The sequence below is a fragment of the Sciurus vulgaris genome, assembly GCF_902686455.1.
Source record: "Sciurus vulgaris genome assembly, chromosome: 5".
NCBI classification, from domain to species: Eukaryota; Metazoa; Chordata; class Mammalia; order Rodentia; family Sciuridae; genus Sciurus; species Sciurus vulgaris.
Genome location: NC_136465.1, coordinates 60,044,676 through 60,063,863, shown reverse-complemented (window position 1 = coordinate 60,063,863; position 19,188 = coordinate 60,044,676). Strand labels below are relative to the sequence as shown.

At 38.4% G+C, this 19,188-nt stretch overlaps 2 protein-coding genes across 4 annotated transcripts; one reads left to right on the top strand and one right to left on the bottom strand.

Moving 5' to 3' along the window:
* The first annotated feature begins 228 nt into the window (after positions 1–228).
* MAK16 (MAK16 homolog) lies at positions 229–8,353 on the top strand. 2 transcript variants are annotated; one of them, XM_079141968.1, is made up of 10 exons: positions 229–318; positions 2,498–2,547; positions 2,639–2,748; positions 2,864–2,928; positions 3,268–3,419; positions 4,146–4,200; positions 5,783–5,857; positions 6,774–6,890; positions 7,618–7,683; positions 7,855–8,353. In XM_079141968.1, the coding sequence occupies exons 1-10, from the start codon at positions 304–306 to the stop codon at positions 8,050–8,052; spliced, it is 903 nt and encodes a 300-aa protein (XP_078998094.1). In that variant the 5' UTR covers positions 229–303; the 3' UTR covers positions 8,053–8,353. The 2 variants fall into 2 exon arrangements, with proteins under 2 accessions (XP_078998094.1, XP_078998093.1); XM_079141967.1 differs by lacking the exon at positions 229–318 and adding an exon at positions 395–645.
* On the bottom strand, positions 3,426–17,629 carry TTI2 (TELO2 interacting protein 2). Of its 2 annotated transcripts, none has more exons than XM_079141966.1 (9): positions 17,514–17,629; positions 16,505–17,252; positions 15,061–15,247; positions 14,362–14,454; positions 12,788–12,975; positions 12,567–12,710; positions 10,059–10,221; positions 8,518–8,688; positions 3,426–3,947 (listed from the first exon to the last, which is right to left on the bottom strand). In XM_079141966.1, the coding sequence occupies exons 2-8, from the start codon at positions 17,146–17,148 to the stop codon at positions 8,584–8,586; spliced, it is 1,524 nt and encodes a 507-aa protein (XP_078998092.1). In that variant the 5' UTR covers positions 17,149–17,252; positions 17,514–17,629; the 3' UTR covers positions 3,426–3,947; positions 8,518–8,583. The 2 variants fall into 2 exon arrangements, with proteins under 2 accessions (XP_078998092.1, XP_078998091.1); XM_079141965.1 differs by lacking the exon at positions 3,426–3,947 and adding an exon at positions 6,684–6,855.
* Positions 17,630–19,188: the final 1,559 nt, after the last annotated feature.

The following is a 19,188-nucleotide window of genomic DNA, read 5'->3' as shown; positions in this document are numbered from 1 at the left end:
GCAGTCTTCAAGCGCCCGCTGAAGCAACGAGAGCTACTCCCCTACCTCGCGCTCCAGGACCACATTGCAGTGCGCACGTCTTGCTTCCTGCGCGTGATCCCACACTAAACCCAAGCAGTGCGCGTGCGCGCTCCCGTCCGCACGCGGAAAGGCGTAATCGCAGTTGGACAGCCAGGGGACGCCATGTGGCTCTGAGAGGTTCAGGTTCTCGCGAGAGGTGAGGCTAGGCTTTCCGGAAGTGACTCCCCGGAGGTGCAGAACTCTTCCTGGAGGCCTGGCGCTGCCTACTGAACAGTCGACACCATGCAGTCAGATGATGTGAGTTTCCTCTTGTTGCTCTGAAACCTCGGGATTTATGCGGTGCATTTCGCGCATTCTTAGGGCTCAGGAACCGCATACTCAGCTGGCCTATTTGCCTCGTGCGGTTCCTGACGCGAGGTTTCCTGAACCCCGATTGTCGAAAGTGGGTTTACATGCGTGTCTACCCGAGATCTTCACCTCGCTGCCCTGTTCGGTTAAGAGGCCAGGACACTACCTCCTCAGTCCACGTGTTCTACTTACCCATTTCCTAGTGTCTAGGATTAAGGACTTTATGCCATGTTGTCAGCCGTGTGGTCCCGGGGACTTGAAGGGCGGAAGGAAAGGGTGTGTGAAGTTTAGACTTCAAATTTAGGGATCTTTCCATCCCGATGCATGTTACTTTTCAGTCTGTTTTTCTTTACATCTGCTCTGTCCGCCTATGTCAGGATTTCAGAAGCATCCTAGGTTGATTCATTTAGCTGTTTGTTGAAAAAAATACAAATGTTTACAATGTGCTGGGCATTGTGGTAATCACTGGGGTTTGTTAACAAAAAGGACAAAAGCTTCTGCTGTCTTGGAGCAGTCTGGTGAGAGAGACAGTAAACACGTGAACAAATAAAACAATAGTTCTGTTAAAGAAAGATGAGTAATGAATGAAGTAAAAAGTAATTAGGAGACACCACTTCAGATGGGGCTGGTCAGGAAAGGTTTCTCTGAGACCTTGAGCTGAGACCTAAAAGATGAGGATGAGCCAACCACTAAGGCTGGATGGAAAAGCACCCCAGGCTTTTCCAGAAAACAGTAAAGGTACAAAGTTCTGAAGGTGGGAGAGAAAGAATTATAAAGAACACTACTGTAACTTATTACAGGAATCAAGAGGATGAGAGGCAGGTATGCTTGTTGGGGCAGGATTATGTAGTCTTGTAGGAAGTGTTCTTAGGGCTTTTAGTGGGTGATGGTATCAGCTATCCCCTTGTGAAAGATTTCTGAAGGACAGAATGAAAGCAGGGAGACTAGTAAGTGTGAAGATGAAAAGAAATGGATGAACTTCAGGTCTGTTATGTCAGTGTAACTAACAAGACGGTGATGAATTAAGTGAAGAAATGGGAGGAATCAAGGGATTCTGATTTAAGCAAATAGTTCTTTCATGATTTTATTAAAATTGGGAAGACTAGAGAAGGAAGGCCATATTCTTTAGAGGGATACACAACTCAGATCTCCATCTGAATGTGTTAATAGTTATGATGCCTTTGATACACTGAAGTTGAAATGTCAAGTGGGCAGCTAGATGCAAAGACAAGATAGTGCTCAGGATAGAAGCTTTAACTGAGAGTTGGCAATTTTGGAGTCATTAGTTTAGAAATGATTTTTAAGTCACAAGTCTGACTTTCCTGCTTGTCCAATTTCATTTCCTATAAAATTCTCAAAATGTGTTTTATTCTTTGACCTCTGTGTTTTTTCCTTTAACTACTTTAAAGCTTTTTCTCAGTTCCTTAAGGGTCACTTAAAGGTTCTCACATTCTCATACACCTCTCTGTGGGTCTTTGACTGCTACTTTGTGATGCATTGTTTACATACTTTCTCCCTAACTAGATAGATAAAACTCTTAAAGGACTGTGTTGTCTTTCATTCAACAAGCACTTGAGTGCCTACTATGTGTCAGGACTTGGAGCCTTACGTAAATATGTAACAAATGCTGAATGACTAACAGGAACATTAGCCAGTGAAGGATATCAATAGATAATTATCCTTCCCCTCAGTGAGATAAAGTTGTGGTATATATATATATATATATATCCAAAAACAATATTGTGCAGCCTTTAACAATGGAGAGTGAACATAACATGTAAAAAAGGAAAGTTTCAAAGTACATATAATATGATCTCATTTCTGCTTAAAATGTACACAGGCATACTACAGTTGGTGCCATACAAATTCTGGAAAAACAGAATAAAATGAAATTTTGTTTCTGCATACTGAGATTATGGTTTTTGCTAATTTGTATTTTTCTACAGGAATCATTTATTTGTATAAAGAAAACAAGTTAGGCTTTCTTATAAAGTATTTCTTCCTCCCATTCCTTACAGACTTCTTTTCTTAGTAAAGCATTCCTTGCTGTATGCCTTTGTCTTTTTCGAATTAATATAGCATATGTTGGGCCACAGCAACTGAAGGGGATTTTTACTTTGTCTTCCAGGTTATCTGGGATACATTAGGAAACAGGCAATTTTGTTCTTTCAAAATAAGGTAAGACTAGATTTGCAACCTGGACTAAAATTCTTTTAGTTGCCCTGTTGATAATCATCTTATAATCTTTGTTTATTTCCTCCTATTCTAGAACCAAGACTCAGGGCTTTTGCAGAAATGAATATAGCCTGACTGGACTATGCAATCGATCATCCTGTCCTCTAGCAAATAGTCAGTATGCCACTATCAAAGAAGAGAAAGGTAACTCCTTAATTATAACTTCCATGAGAACTACTAAACATCCTTTTAAAAGGATGTTCTCAGTCTTTCTGTAAGTAAGACTTTATCCTTAAAGATATTTTACTTTATCCTTCAGGACAGTGCTACTTGTATATGAAGGTTATAGAACGAGCAGCTTTTCCTAGGCGTCTCTGGGAACGGGTAAGACTCACAACAAAACTATAGTGACCATCGATCAAGAGCAAAAATGCCACTGCTCTTCTTTCTTTCTTAACTAACATCTCTAGATTAAACTTTTTTTTTTTTTGTAGTTGTAGATGGACATCATGCCTTTATTTTATGTGCTTATTTTTGTATGCAGTGCTAAGGATCAAACTCAGTGGCTCAGAGGTGGTAGACAAGTGCTCTGCCACTGAGCCACAGCCCCAGCCCTAGATTAAACTTTTGAAGCCATCCCCATTTTGTTTTTAAATGCTTTGTGCATAGTAAAATCTTAATCATTTACCCTTGCTCCTCAAGCTTCCTTTTTCTGTTTGGTAGGTTCGGCTTAATAAAAACTATGAGAAAGCACTGGAGCAAATAGATGAAAACCTCATTTACTGGCCCCGCTTCATTCGACACAAATGTAAGCAGCGATTTACCAAGATAACCCAGTACCTAATTCGAATTAGAAAACTTACACTTAAACGACAGTAAGTACTTGGATATTTATTTTAAAATCTTTACACGGAGCATGTTATGAAGCTGAGATTGTGAAACCTCTAAGAATGCTTTCTATCAAATTCAGCTTTGTATAATCTTTTATGATGCTAAGAAGAAATTTCAAAGGCATGTCCCTTTGATTTCGCAGGATTTTTAAAACAATAGGCTACAACTTGATTATCCCTCCCCTCCTTGCCTGAAAATCTAGTTAAGAATTTTTTCTTTATAATTCCCTGAGGAAATCTTAACATTAGAGATTAAAAATTATCTAAAAATGTGATAATCAGGACTATAATAATTTTACCCTACAGCCATTCAAAACTATTGTTTTAAAATTGTATGAAATCCTCAGAATTAACAGAATACTTTCTAAAGGAGAGTTAGACCGTAATGTTTTTTCATTGTGATGTGTAGAGAATATTAAAGATGTCAATCTTCTATAGGAAGTTCCTTGTTATTAGTTCACTGAAGCATTAATCTTAGTTTTTTATTGAATGCCCTCAGAAGCCTCAGAATGCCTAAAGAAAACAAAAACAGCTGCATTAAAATGTATTTTAAAATAGCTGGTTTATTATAGCATTAAATTTCTAAAAATGTTTTAAGTAGTATATATTGCTTTATTGAGCTGAGCCTTATAAAACCAATTCCAGTCCTTTTAAAAGCAACACAAAGCACATGAACCTGAATTTTCTGATAATGCATTTTATTTCTCCTAGGAGAAAACTGGTTCCTTTGAGTAAGAAGGTGGAGCGTAGGGAGAAAAGAAGAGAGGTAACTTACTTTTCTGATACTCATAGCTTTTATATTTTCATTGTGGTAGAGCTAGTAAGCAGGGTGCATGAGAAAGATTTAGTTAACTGTTGTCCATGTAATCTGTTCAACCCTGAATAATGGCTCACTAATGGATAGCAATATTAGTTGCCTATGACAGTTGAATTTTTTGTATTTTTGGACTAAGACTTTTGCTACAGGTTAAAATATGGGGGCTTTAGGGATATTTGTAATGGAGGACCAAAACAATGTCTTAAGTATTGAGATTCATGTCTTCTTATCTTAAACTCTTGAGGTCAGATTTTTAAGAATTCAGAATTTTGATGTTGCTTGTCTTACATGACATGATCTTCAGCAGAATTTGAGCATTATCTTTAAGTAGCTGGATGTCTGTTCTGATTGTATTTGGTTGCTGAATTGAATTTTAAGATTGCTGGTAAAGAATTGAAAACTCTACTTTGATCTTAGATTGTTTACTTCTGTGAGGTAAACTGGGCAATTTTTGTTAAAAGTGATGAATAGTGATGGTAACATTATCATTTCCATGGAAAATGTGCTCTAGTCAGGAATCTCCAAACTTTGTTTAGAATAGTATGCCTATCTACCTCCTGAATTTTCTATGCTTCAAGACCTAGGAATCAGCTCTTCCTGACAAGTTCAAATTTTCAGTCCTTGGTATTTGCTTTGCTTACCTCCTTATCACCAACAGACATTTGCCTGCTCCTTTGTCCTATCCTTTTAAGAAACAGCTTTACTAATCTTTTGATGCTTTTGTTCCCATGAATCACAGAGTTCTATATCTCAAATATATCACATCATTGGTCTCCAAATTTTTTTGATGGGTCACTCCATCAATAAAAGTTTTTGAATGTGGGAATGGTGGCGCATGTTTATCATCCCAGAAACTCCAGGAGGATCACAAGTTCAAGGAATACACACTCAAAACTTTTTTGGGATACTGGGGATGGAACACAGGGGACATTCTGCCATTGAGCCACATCCCCAGTCCTTTTTAATTTTTATCTTGAGAAAGGTCATACTAAGTTGTCCAGGCTGGCCTTGAACTTGGGTGGTGTATATGACTGCACCTGGTCCAATTTTGCTCTCTATTAAAGTGTTGTCTTTAAAGTATTTTATTAAATGTACTTAGTTTTTAAAAAACTTCTGCTAGATTACATACTACTGATTGCCATTAGAGGAAGTTTTTTGTTGTTTCTGTCTTTCTGTCACGTGGAATCTAAGACAGTTTTAGAAAGTATAAATGGTATAAAGTCTGTTTGACTTTAGGGCTGCTAATTTTCTGATTCTTAAATGAATGTAGACATATACTTTGGTCTGTCAATCAAAGTCTTCATTAGAATTAAATTTAGAATGCTATTTGTAAAACTATGGGAATTTTTAAATTGAAAAGTTCCCAAGAAAGGTTGAAAGGGAATGAAGAAATCTATCTGGTTGGAAAGGCAAAAGCCTCAATAAAATGAGGTGGGAAATAATTACATCATCTCTCTTATTAAAAATTTGGTAGTTTCTTTCACTTCCTCAGGCTGAAACAATGAAGTAATTGGGTTTCTCTCTCTTATAGGAAAAGGCATTAATAGCTGCTCAGCTGGACAATGCCATTGAGAAGGAATTACTGGAGAGACTGAAACAAGATACGGTGAGAAAGCCTGTAGCTTTGGGGTACAAGTTGTATTTTTTAAGCAATTGTATCACTCTAGGCAATATGGGGAAATGTAATTTTTTTTTTTTTTTTTTAATACTGGAAGCCGCCCTGCTCTGATTTTCTCCTTGGAGTAAAATTCACATAGGCCAGGTTTCCTCATTTTAGTTCATTAATGCAAGGATATTAAAATCCTTTGATTACATTTGATAACTCATTTCAGTACAAGATACCTTTTTCTGTTTTCCATTATTTCCAATTCTTGTTCCCAAACTCAACAGTTCTAGATCTCTGTATAAAAACCTTGAGATCTTGCTCCATTTAACTGTTAACCTAGTCTTTTAAGGTTTTTAAAAATGAGTTTAAAAGTCTTTTTTTAAAAAAGTAATGTCATCTTTTAGATAACCTACAATAAGCCTTTCCTTTACAGTTTACCCTTGTCAGCAAAATTACATTTGTTCTAATGCATGCATTTTATAAATCTCTAAATTTTAAATGTCCTGGTTCCATACTCCATAGAAGCTACCCATCTGATATTAACCACTGATATTTACTTAAAAGTCAAAAACCAGGACAGGTGTGATGTCACACAGCTGTAATCTCAGCTGCTTGGGAGGCCTATGCAGTAGTATTTGAAGTTCAAACTCAAAGAGCAACTTAGCAAGACCCTATCTTAAAATAAATAAATAAAAGGGCTAGGGATGTAGTTCAGTGGTGGAGTGCCCCTGGGTTCAGCCCCCAGTACTGGGAGTTAAAAAACAAATGTCAAAAATAAGACTTCATTACTCTCTCTAAATTGAAAATAATCCAGAAACACTACTCATCAAATTAAGTAGTCTCATTTAATTGCAGGACAGTAGAATTTCAGGTGAAATACCTAAACATAGTTAAAAACAATCTGTTTGTTCTTCAGTATGGCGACATCTACAACTTCCCCATTCATGCCTTTGACAAGGCTCTGGAACAACAGGAAACAGAGAGTGACTCTTCAGATGCTGAGGAAAAAGATGATGAAGAAGAAGATGAAGAAGTAAGTCTTATTTGTTTTTATTGTTTGGTACTGGGATTGAACCCAGGGGCACTTTACCACCAAGCTGCATCCCCTTGCTTTTTATTGTTTGAAGCAGTGCCTTGCTAAGTTGCTGAAGCTGGCTTAGAATTGGGAATCCACCCACTGTGGCCTCCCAAGTTTCTGGGATTACGTACATATACTATTGCACATGGCATGTTTTTGTTTTTGTTTTGACAAGCACTAACATTTAGAACCAGATATATTTTTACGTAAGTCTTATATCTTTTGTGTGTGTGTGTGGTGGCAGGGAACAAACTCAGGGCCTTATACATGCTAGCAAGCACTCTACCACTGAGCTACATCCTTGGCCCCTTTTTGATGTAATTAAGAGAATATCATCTTCACCTCCTTAACCAAAAATGACTTAGTCACCATTTTTCTATCACAAGATTGACTAGCAATGGCTACTTTGTTCTCCACCTCAGCCAACAAACTCTTTATAAATTAACAATTTTAATTTTACTTAAGATATTTTGCCTGTAATAATTTAAATCAATCATGAGAATTATGTCTTTAAAATTTTTTAAATTTAAATTTTAAAGCAGTAAACATGGGAATAACAATTTTGGTTGACTAATAGCAAAGAATTATATTCTTATTTAGCAAAGAATTATACTAGATGTCTAAACTGGTTCTTTGTTATGTATTCTGGACCTAATCATCTGGACCTAATGTTTTATTTTAGGATGTGGGCAAAAGAGAATTTGTGGAAGATGAAGAAGTGGATGAGAGTGACCTAAGTGATTTTGAGGTGAGCTCTAGAGGTAAAAAGATTGTTTTGGCCTGCAGCAAAAGAATAGGGTTTCTGAACATATACAGAAGCAAATAAACTCTGCAGTTTGTTGTAAATTTAGAGAATAATGAAGGTAGTTTGGAAAAATCTAGCATTTTTCCTATTTGACCTTTTCTCTCCACATATTAGGATATGGATAAGCTGGATGCCAGCGGTGATGAAAATCAGGATGATAAATCCTCCAGTGAAGAGGAAGAAGAAAAAACCCTTCATGCAAAACACAAAGGCAAAACACCCTTGAAAGGACCTTTGAGGAGAAAACGAGCCTATGTAGAGATAGAGTATGAGCAGGAAACAGAGCCTGTGGCCAAGACCAAAACCACATGATTTTCCACTAACATTTATAACCAGGACTGAACATTTTGAACTTTTTTTTTAATCTTAAACATACACCTCCAGTTTTTGCTCTTTTATATAGTGTTTCACACAATACTTATGTTCTTAATATTTATGCCACTTCAGTGGGGCAAGAAACCTGGATTGAGTGCAAGAAAGTCTTAAGTTGTATGAAGAGTATTTTTATACCACGTGTTGGCAATCACAGCTTGAACCCAAGAAGCGTAACAGATGAGTCCCTGAAACTGGAATGAAATTGTGGATGTAAATACTTATAAATTTTAGCACTAAATTCCTTGGTGTCCTTTTTTTTTTTTTTTTCCCCTCCCAAACTTTATTTAGAAATTACAGGTCCTCTTGTTCTCCTTTCCCTATTCCTATCGGGGAATTAAAGAAAGAAAAAGTTAAATTAAAGAAAGAAAAAAGTTCCTATTTTCAATGTTTAGTATATAATACCTTTTTCACAACTCCATTCATACAATCTGGAATAGAAATAAAATTCTTTTCACTTAGGGAGCAATCTTAAGTTCCATCGTAGGAAGTTCCTTCAGAAACTTGCTGCACTTTTCTGATACAGCTCACCACTGTTCTGTCTTCACAGCTTAAGAGAATTTTGGCCAAGAGATCCTGAAACATAAAACCAAACAAATGTTGACTTTTTGAACTGTTAGTTTCTCCCCCATACCTTCATTCTTTTTCCTTAGAAACATACTTAAAGAAGGAAAGAATGGATGAGACTAGAGGTCAGTTCACCAATCAGAACAGGTTACTTTAAAAACCATTAACAAGCCAGGCACAGTGGTACATGCCTGTAATCCCAGCAGCTCGGGAGGCTGAGGCAGGAGGATTGTAAATTCAAAGCCAGCCTTAGCCAACTTAGCAAGGCCCTAAGCAACTCAATGAGACCCTGTTGTTAAATAAAATATAAAGGGCTAGGGGTGTTGCTCAATGGTTACACACCCCTGGGTTCAATCCCCAGTACCAAAAAAAAGAAAACACCATTAACATCCTGTTCCAGGTGTCCTGTTGGTTCAAAAAGCAGCAGTTTAATTCTAACCAAGCCAAATTAGGCTGGCTTTAGGGCTCAAAACTCAAACTGCCCAAGGTTAAAGAGCTAAAATGAAATAATTTGATTTGTTGTTGTATTAGTTCATTCATACTCTTGATAAGTATTTCTACAATATGAATTTCTTTCTATGCTGCCTTTAGACTTTCAATTGAAGATTTCTAAATGGGATACAAAATAAGGCATTAGTCTATTAAGTCTATTAAATACATATAAATGCACAGATAGCTTTTATAAACTGTAGCCTTGAGTAGTTAACTTTTGTGGACTGTGGAACCAAAAAGAATTCCCATATGGGGAAATAAAACTGGAAAAACATCTATCTAAAATGGTTACCCAGGGCTGGGGACATAGCTCAGTTGGTAGAGTGCTGTCCTTGAAAGCACAAGGCCCTGGGTTCAATCCCCAGCACTGCAAAAAAAATAAATAAGATAAAATAAAATGGTTACCCATCCAAAAGTGGGAACATTTCTGATATCTAAATTATTTGATATTATTTCTTAGTGGCTTTTAACCCATTATTTTAATTCAGAAGTCTAGAACAGAACTTAAATTTTACAAACTCTCAATCAAAATGCTTTGCTCATACTCTCTTGTCTGTCATTCCAGACATCTGATCCTCTTGCCTTTTTCTCTAAGCAGTTCTGAACAGCTTTAAAATAAGGGCCTGGGGGTGTAGCTCACTGGTAGAGTACATGCTTGGTATGTGCTTCCAAAGACTGCCTGGTGGAAAGTGCATGGTCCTGGGATTAATCCCCAGCACCCAACAAAAAAAAAAAAAAAAAAAAAAAAACTGTTCAAGACTAGAGGACTCAGAGACGGGGATATAAAGCCCTCCAGGCTCGGTAAGGCACAACAGTAAAGTATAACCAATCACAGGAATTACATATAAATAATGAGGGCCAACTAAAACCAAATTGTAGATTCTTACCTTTACTTGTCCTTGAGAACAGTGATCTAAGAGAATCAGGCAGTCTGTGGCCTCCTGTAGCAGGGTGTTCTTAATGGGCTCAGGTGTAAGGGTTGGGTCCCTTGCTACATCACATATCAGTTTCAAAAGGGCCTTTAGTAAGACCACAAGTCTGCAAGAAATTCTGCAATCAGAAAGAAGAGTCTGTTCATATTCCAAGTGGGCATATTAAAATTGAAAGATGTCAAAGGATGCCTGGTGGAAAGCCAGTTCAAAACTGAAGGAATTAAAGGGAAATGACAAAAGACCATTAATATCAAAACAGAACCAAAGATCAGACTTCAGATTTTTGTGATTCTTGTAGCATACTGCCTGTATACACACATATCTATTGGCCTACTCAAGAATAACTTGGAACCTTCAAGATGCTTGGTTCTCCTATAATAGACTGAGAAGGGGGAACCAATAACTCCTCTTCAAAGTTCTATACTTTTGGCTAGAGAACGGGATATAACTCACAATCCTTTATGCCATCTGAGGCCTAGATGTTAAGTGAGTGAAGTTGGCTTCTGGGACTTGTATCAAATTTTAATTTTCTGTCAATTTCAGATCCTTGCTTACCATCAGTTAAGTTCAGCCCCTATTTTTTAATTATTAACCTAAAAGTTGTCTTCCCCTTGATAAAAATGAGTAAAAATATAAAGGGGCAATGACTACACAAACATTGTGATTATACTTAGTCACTGAACTGTACTCTAAAATGGCAAATTTTATGTATTTTTTACCAAAAAAAAAAAAAAAAAAATCTTAATGAAAGCTAGAAAATATTTAACTTAAATTGAGGAGGTTTCTTTTGAAAAGTTCTATATTACTCAGGCTGGCTTCGAACTTCTGGGTTCAAGCAATCCTCTTGCCTCAGCCTTAACAGTAGTTACAACTACAGTCACGCATCACAGCACCCAGCAATTTAAAAGATTTTGTAACAATATGCACAGTAAACCACACTTCTGGACAGAAATGTGAGTGGGAAAAGTTTATCCCTTCATCCAAAAAATAGTTAGGATTTTCCTATGGTTTGTGTGTTCAGTTCTCTATCATTCAGCATATACTGTGCTCTATTTACTTCCGATGCTTCACCCACTCAGACACATAGTCCTTTTCTATCATCCTTATATTCATTCACCTCTCTTTAACTTGGAGTCTTGTTCTCTACTGTAAAGGCATGAAACAGAATTAATTTGATTCAGTGTCATTCATTTCTCTACTCTGTTCTAGTCCATTTATTTAAGAAGTTTTAGACCTAATACCAGGATGCTTTGGTAGTATACAGATGTGGTCTTCTATTCTCTTGCAGTTTATAGTTAGTGATGGAGAAAGATTGTAAGTAAACAAATGCAATAGTTAGAAAAGTGACTAAGAAAAAGATTGTCCCCAGGCACAGTGGCACATGTCTATAATCTCAGTGGCCCGGGAGGCTAAGGCAGGAGGATGGTGAATTCAAAGCCAGCCTCAGCAAAATCGAGATGCCAAGCAACTCTATGAGACCCTGTCTCTAAATAAAATACAAAACAGGGCTGGGGATGTGACTCAGTTGGTCAAGTGCCCCTGAGTTCAATCCCGGGTACCCCCCAAAAAAAGAAAAAGATTGTCATGGGGAAAAGCTACTCTGGATTCCTTATATGTTTACAAACAAGAGAACACAGTCCAGAACAGATATTATATGTTAACTATGTTATGGTATTGGGTACCAGATTCTCTGAATTAAACTTTGGTTTAGTTCATGCAAGAAAACTTTTTGCTGATTCAAAAGTTGAGACTCCAATTTATTTTTGACACCTCCCTTCTAAACAAGCATATCCTAAATTAGTATTCTCCTGATCACTGCCTTGCAGAGATTAAATGATGTGCTAATGAAGAACTCCATTCTCAATTAGATTTAAGGAATTTCAGTATGAACAGAGTTAAACATGTTTATTGAAGTACTTCTAAATGGTCTTTCATATTCTAATATGCATTATAAGTTCAGAGAGATGTATAATCCGTAAGGTCTCTCAAGTTATGTGACTACAGAATATTTTTTTGGAACATCAAGGAGTAATTGGGTAAATGTTCTTCTGAACACCAAACTAAGCTGTCTTAGGATATACCAAGTTTAAAAGAGAAGTGATGGGGCTGGGGTTGTAGCTCAGTGGTGAGAGCACTTGCCTAACATGTGAAGCACTGGGTTTGATCCTCAGCACCACATAAAAATAAATAAAATAAAGGTATTGTGTCCATCTTACAACTTAAAAAAAAAAAAAAAGTGAATTAATTATGTCAAAAAGGGTCTAATTATGAGCATGTGAAGTAACTATATTTTATCTAATGCCATTTTTTCTGTTTAAAAATCCTGTGGGTATGGGAAAATTGAAGATACTCAAACATATTGCATGTCCCTAATACTTTTCACTGAATTACAGAAATTATAAAGAGAAAATTGGCTGCATTTTGCCCCTTTTTAGCACACCTGTCTGCTTAGAAGTTATATACCTGGGCCACGTGTACTGCATGAGAAGTTTTAAGGTTTCTAATATCTTCAATCTAGCCTCCTCTTCTGGTCCATCATAAATCTCCAGATAACCAATGATGACTCGCTCCAGCCTCTTCAAGTGTCGTACAGTTAGGATTCCCAACCTAAAACAAAAGAGAAAATGTGATGTCTAAGAGTTGAATTTGGGATGTATAGCTAGACCAGCAACCCAGATACTCGCCTCTTCACAAAAGCTGGTAGATTTCTTGCATAAGTCCTACGTAAGAGAAGGCGGTGCTCTGGCTCCATGTGGGTTAAGATCAGCTGCAGTACCTCATCACAGTGTGTGGTGGGGCGAGCTGCATCTCCCTTCCAGTGCATGGCTTTCTCCAGGATGGGGAATAAATCCAGGAGACACAGGAGCACAGCCTAGAAGGAAGAAATGGAAAGAAACTATAATTCACCCATTTGCATTCACATTCCTGATTTTTCTAACTTAATTAATCTTTCTTTGGGTTCCATGTCATAGAATTCTAAAAGATGCCAGAGTAATTAATACATTGGATGCAAATTATCTCTTTTTCTTTACATCCTTCATTTCTTCTTAGGATTGTTCCTTACTAATTTGTGAAATGGGAATACTGGCAGAGCTGGGATTTAATCCAGACTTTAGGAAGTTAAGTGTATTTTCATGAAGTCACAAGTTGAAGTAACTTAGTGATACTTCATATTCACGTACTATCAATAAACCCACTTCTACATAGAATCTAAGATTGTCCAAAATTAGTATCAAATTTGATCACCCTATCTGAAGTTAGAGTATCCATACCCTCCCTTTTAGCTCTCCTGGGATGCTTGGTTATTCTTAGTGTTTTGTTTTTAAAACTCTTTTCTTCCCAATCTTAAAAGCCATAAAAATTTTAGCTGTTAGTATGGGAGTCTCAATAGCCCAATGTTATTTTAAAAGTAAAAGTAAAAAAAATAAAAATTTAAAAAAAGGGAAAAAGATGGTGGGGGATGAAGTAGAGAAGACATTTAAAAAGATCTGGGGTTAGGGGTATAACTCTGGTACAATGCATGCCCAACATGCACAAGGATCTGGGTTCAATTCCCAGCACTCATGGGTGCATACACACACACACACACACAATCTTTAATTTTATAGAACATGTTTCTTCTGTGTTCAGAATGTTGTTCTCCCTCCTATGAAACTTCTATTCATCCTCATAAGCAAACATCACTTGCTTCCCAAAGCTCTAAAACTAATCCCAACACCCCCCAACCTGGTTAATTGCCCATGGCTGGTCAACTGCTGCACTTTACCAAACCCAATATAGTTATCACTCATATTGTACATGTGTTTAGATATATGAATATATAATCATACAATTACATAACTATCCCTCCAAAGGATTTCTTAAAGCCAGAACCCCTGTCTAATTCATTTATCTTTGGATCCTACAATAGTGGTTATCAGTGTCTGTTGGATGAAAAAATAAATGACACTAAAGTATTTCCATAGGAGTTTCAAGTGCGTACGTTGATGAAAGGCAGCAGAGAAGGAAGAAGATTTTTTTCAGACACATAGCTGCCAATAAATGATATGTAACTGACCCACATGAAGGCAAAACACTGGTTTTTCTTTGGAGACTCAGGTGTAGATGTCTGTTTAGTGTTGAGGTATTTTCAATTAGGCAACAAATTTTGTTTATCATTGTGATTTTACAAAAGAGGAACGTGTCAACTATTCAGTACTTATATAGTGCCATCTTCTACTTAATTTTAGAGAACCAGACAGTTATGAATAAATCTTACCTGAATAAGGTTGTGCTCTGGCATGTACAGGTGGTTGAAAATGGCATGGTATATGACCTGGGCTCTGTTAAACTGAAGCAAATCAGCAGCGGGCTGCAATCAGACAAGTTATCCATTAAAAGTTTTCCAAAGCTGGCAAAATTGTTGGTAATTTTTGAAATTTGGTACATGGAGGTTAATTATCAGTCTATTTCTGCATATACTTTAAAAGTTCTACAATACAAAATTTTAAAGTTTCCTTGAATACTAGCTTTCATATTTGGGTATAGTCCCTTTCAGGTTTGTTTGTTTTTTTTTTTTCTTTTTGTTCTTGTTGCTGTTTTTTCTTGTTAAAATTCAACTGTTAATCACTCAAGGTCTGGTTATTCAGTATAATAATGACCCATTCCTTCTGTTTCTTCTATAACTATCTTTTTTTTTTCTTGTGCATGCTATACACACACTCTACCACTGAGCTATACTCACGATTTTATGATTATCAGTTTTTAATTATAACAGAGACACACAATTCTACCAGGTTGCCAGAAGGGAAATTTAAGAAGAAAAATAAATAAGTGAATTTAATGACTTAACAGTGTTAACATAAAGCTAGTGCATGAACAGAAGTGAAAATAATATTACATATCATGACTGAAGAATGGCCATGAATAACTAACTCAGTCTGTCCCATCAAAACAAGTGACAGCAGAGGTTGCTTACCACATTAAGCACAATGTGATGGAGGCAGTGTACACCCAGGATTTTGTTCTCAGTTTGATAATCATCTGAGATGAGCAATGATGGGGGAAGTATCCTTTCTAGGTGTTGGTTTAGCCAGGGTCGAGTGACCTGTTTCAGAGTCCATGAGAAAACATGTTTGGCAGCAGGGTTATTTTTCCAGGTTTCCCTAAATGCATACATGAAACAACATTAAGTGATGTGGTGTTAATTAGCAAATAAAACTAACCAAGCTGAACACAGTATTTTTTATTTTTGAAAAAAAAATCCTTGGTTTAACAATGTACATTTTATGATCTGGATTAAAATAATTTCCATAATCTATACTAAATATATAAACAATCACCCAGGACTCTAGGTTTAAAACTTATCCAATGAGAAGTAGTCATTTATAACCACAGCTGTGTATAGGATCTGACATGACAGTGGTGCTGGTGGTTATTATAGTGAAGATGTTCTGAGAAGGGAGGAGTAAGGGGAATGTCTCAGCATTACTATAAGGGAACAAATGAATTAATACGTGAGCACCAATTTAGAGCTTATAAAGTGAGTTTACACGACTCAACTAATCCTCAAAATAACTGCATAGTATGTATATTTATATTAAAAATATTGAAACAGATACATAGAGGTCATCAAATCTGGTTCTTTTCAGAACAATAAAAGGAAGCACTTGTCTTAAACCAAGACTTTAACTCCAAGTTCCTGGTAAAAAATGACAGTGTTGAACATTTTTTGTCATCATTTCAGTGCTACAAATACTTCCAAAGTACCAAGTGAGAAAATCACAGAAAGTACTTTTGGTAGTAGCAGTCTAACAGGTTATTTATGTTTTCATCCCAAATACTGCTTCCCTATCTAAAACCTAGTGATGAATTTAAAGATTTCTAAGCCTGGGCTGGGAATATAGCTAAGTTAACAGAGTGCTTGCCTCCCAAGCACAAGGCCCTGGGTTCAAACCCTAGCACTTAAAAAAAAAAAAAAAAAAAAAAAAATCCCTAAATTTAAATTCAAACTGTAAGTTGTTTTTGTGGTACTGAGAATCAAACCTAAGGCCTTGCACATGTTAGCCATGTGCTCTACCACTGAGCTACACTCCCAGCCCCTCAAATCATAAGTTTTTAAAATCTTCTTCAAATCCCTATTCTCACCCAACTTAAGAAACTTAATTCCAGATCAATAGGACAGGATTTCCAATTTTCTAAGGCAATTGTCAAGTGCCAGGAAGAACACTGTAAATCAAGCCTAAAAGCCTTGGCTTTAATTTCAAATTTGCTACTATCTAGTTCATTTTTAACAAACCACTTTTAAGAGAGCTACTATTACAACATCCTTATTTTCCTAATGAATAGACTTGGGTTCTTTGAGCCCTAACCTTCCACCATATTAGTTTGAAGCGCCAGTGGATAAGGGCATGAGTACTCACTTATTCAAATGTGGTTTGAGAAGCCCCATTACCACAATAAATTTCCCTTTCTCATCTTCCTTTTCTCCGCGTAGGAATCCTGCCACAGAACTGCATTCAGTAACTCTAAGCAGTAAAGTGAGCACCTCTCCAGCAACCTCCTGAGATTTTGGGCTGGTCCATGGTTTCTCCAAACTGTGTGTGATACTGAAAACATAGATGGGTCCTGCCAAGTGACCTAGGCCTGTCTCCCATGCAGGGCAGACAAGAGAATTCTTGGCAGCCTCGACTTTCCCCAACAGTTTAAGAAAGAGTAACCCAACTTCTGCAGCTTTCTTGGCTACTTCTGAGTGACCATTGCTTCCACCTTCCTCTTCCTTGGGTGGGTCTGCATACTTTCCCAGGGCTTTTGCCACTTGCCCCAGTACTTCAGGTATTCCACGGTGCGACTCGTCACACCCCTCAAATAATCTGTTACTTTCCGTGGCTTCTAATAGAGCACCGAGGTCTCTAAGAGCGGCATCTCTTGAGTTGCTCCGTCGTGCCTCCTGGCCTATAAGGCGGTGCAGAATCTTGGAGAAATTCTGTTCGAGGGCAGAGGGAGACCTCTCTCCAGGCAAGGAAGACCCTTCCCGCGGTGCTTCCTTCGCGCCGTCAAGCTCCATTCCTCCGGCTGCAGCACTAAAGATCTGGCCTCCGTCAGGACACGAAGATGGAGGCTGGGTAGGACCCGCTTGAGAGGGAAGAGATGACTCGGAGGCCTGGGAGTCTGCCAAAGGACTATAGTTAACTATATTCAAATAAAGGAGGAGATGTCTGGGAGCAGAGGACAAGTTTGACCGGGATAATAAAGTGTAAGGGAAATGGGCCTTGCAGCAGTAAGAGAGTCTCAAACTTGAAACTGTGAAACTACTCTTTCTGAAGGCAGCCCCCCTCTCCCATAAATATATATAGATATAGATATAGATTTTTTTTTTTTTAAGCAATAACCTGGTGAGCCATGACACGAACACAACAGGACAGCTCGTACCTGCCTGCTCTCCCGCACACAGCCAGAGTTGGGCAGTATCCGCCCCAGCTAACCTCGTTGCCGCAAAGCACAAGGCTAACTTCCGCCGATACTGACGCAACGCTCCATTTCACGACTTACGGTCGTAAAGCCATAAAGATCTAGGTTAAGAAAAAAAGGCAGAAAAGGTGGAGCTCTGGAGAATATATTTACATATATAAGTACCCGCTCACTTATTTAGTTTCTGTTTTATCTTTGATAAGGTGGAAAGAAAACATTGCAGAATATCAGTTTCGTTTTGTAAAATGTATAGGAATTTTTGTGTGAAAATGGAATATGTCTGCACTGTATTAATCACCCTTTCCGTAAAATTAGTGGCACGTACCTGAGACTTCTTACTATCAGAAAAAAATCCGATCCTTCGGTTCATGAGTGTGATGATTGGGTGTTCACACTATTGTGTGAGATGTGCCTCCCTGTTAAACCTTGTTACGACCGTGGCACATTACCCATCTGACGTTGAACCTTGAGGATCATATGAAGAAGTTTTTTGGTTTATAAAAGTTTAAGTGTTTTTGAGTTTTCCTGGTTTCGCTTGTTGTTAACCGGTTGCTTACTCCCGCATTTCGAATGTTTATTTCATATAGACATAGTTGGCTAATTTTGTGTGGGTTTTGGCTTTTGTTCTGGAAATGGTTTCTGGAGGGTTAGTTAACCCGAAGCGGATCTGGCCCACTTCTGCACCGAGCTGCAGAAGTGTAGCTTTCTGCAGGGACCCCTTCGGGTAAGGAGGCACGCAGCTCCAGATTTGGGCTGCAGGTGGCGCGTGGACCGAACCCCAGAGCGACCACAAGAGAGCGTTACGCTGGGGCTCCTGGAGGTCCGGGACCGCTGTCTTGATGGGATTTTTAGAAAGGCGCGTAGCATGGAGTCCTTGCTTACCCTCTATGATAGCCCATTTCCCGCCGTGTGGACATGATTTCCTCCACTCGCTCATTGCAGTTTCCCCAGGGGCGAAATTGCGTTCGCTTAACTTTCGGTTCCTCAGGGCCTGGTCACCGTGCACGGTGCCCGACCCCCCTTGGGAGTTTGCCAGCTTCGGTTCCTCAGAGCTGACACGGTGTCCTAGGAGTCGGAGGAAACCAACTTCGTTTGTGCCAAGGCGTGGGCAGGAGCGGAGAGACACCGACTTTGAGCATCAGGAGGGTCGGTAGAGACCAGTGGACCGTTCTCGGCGCGGGACCCACGGGAAAGCTCAGCGCCTCTCTGCTGCGGCTCGGCAGCCCTGCCTGCGGCCGGCGGCCTATGCCACGCACGCAGCAAAAGCTTTTATCCCGCCTCCAGGTCTCCAAGAGCCCAGAGGAAGCCCCCGTGAGGCCTCCGGATTGTGTGTGTGTGTGTGTGTGTGCGCGCGCGCGCGTTCCAGTCGTGAGCTGTGACACGTCAGGGATGCGTTGTCCTCCTGGAGGTGGTTATGGTGCAGGGGGCTATACAGTATTCCCTCTCACCCCGCGCTTCTTGGCATGTTCTTGGTACACGACTTACAACTACACTATCTACTATGTCTGCCTTCCTGTCTGCTTGATTTTTTTTTTTTTTTTTTTTCCTTTCCCTGTGACTTTGGGCAAAATTTCAGTATTCCAAGAATATTGAGTTATTCTGTGCCTTAAGTTTTTTTATCGGAAAAAATATAGGT

Coding starts and splice junctions, on each gene's coding strand:
- TTI2 (XM_079141966.1), bottom strand. CDS start 17,148: ATGGAGCTTGACGGCGCGAAGGAAGCACCGCGGGAAGGGTCTTCCTTG. Junction 14,455..15,060: donor ATCACATTGTGCTTAATGTG/GTAAGCAACCTC, acceptor GTCTGATTGCAG/CCCGCTGCTGATTTGCTTCA. Junction 8,689..10,058: donor GTTCTCAAGGACAAGTAAAG/GTAAGAATCTAC, acceptor TTTATGTTTCAG/GATCTCTTGGCCAAAATTCT.
- MAK16 (XM_079141967.1), top strand. CDS start 598: ATGTTGTCAGCCGTGTGGTCCCGGGGACTTGAAGGGCGGAAGGAAAGG. Junction 2,929..3,267: donor CTAGGCGTCTCTGGGAACGG/GTAAGACTCACA, acceptor TCTGTTTGGTAG/GTTCGGCTTAATAAAAACTA. Junction 4,201..5,782: donor GTAGGGAGAAAAGAAGAGAG/GTAACTTACTTT, acceptor TCTCTCTTATAG/GAAAAGGCATTAATAGCTGC.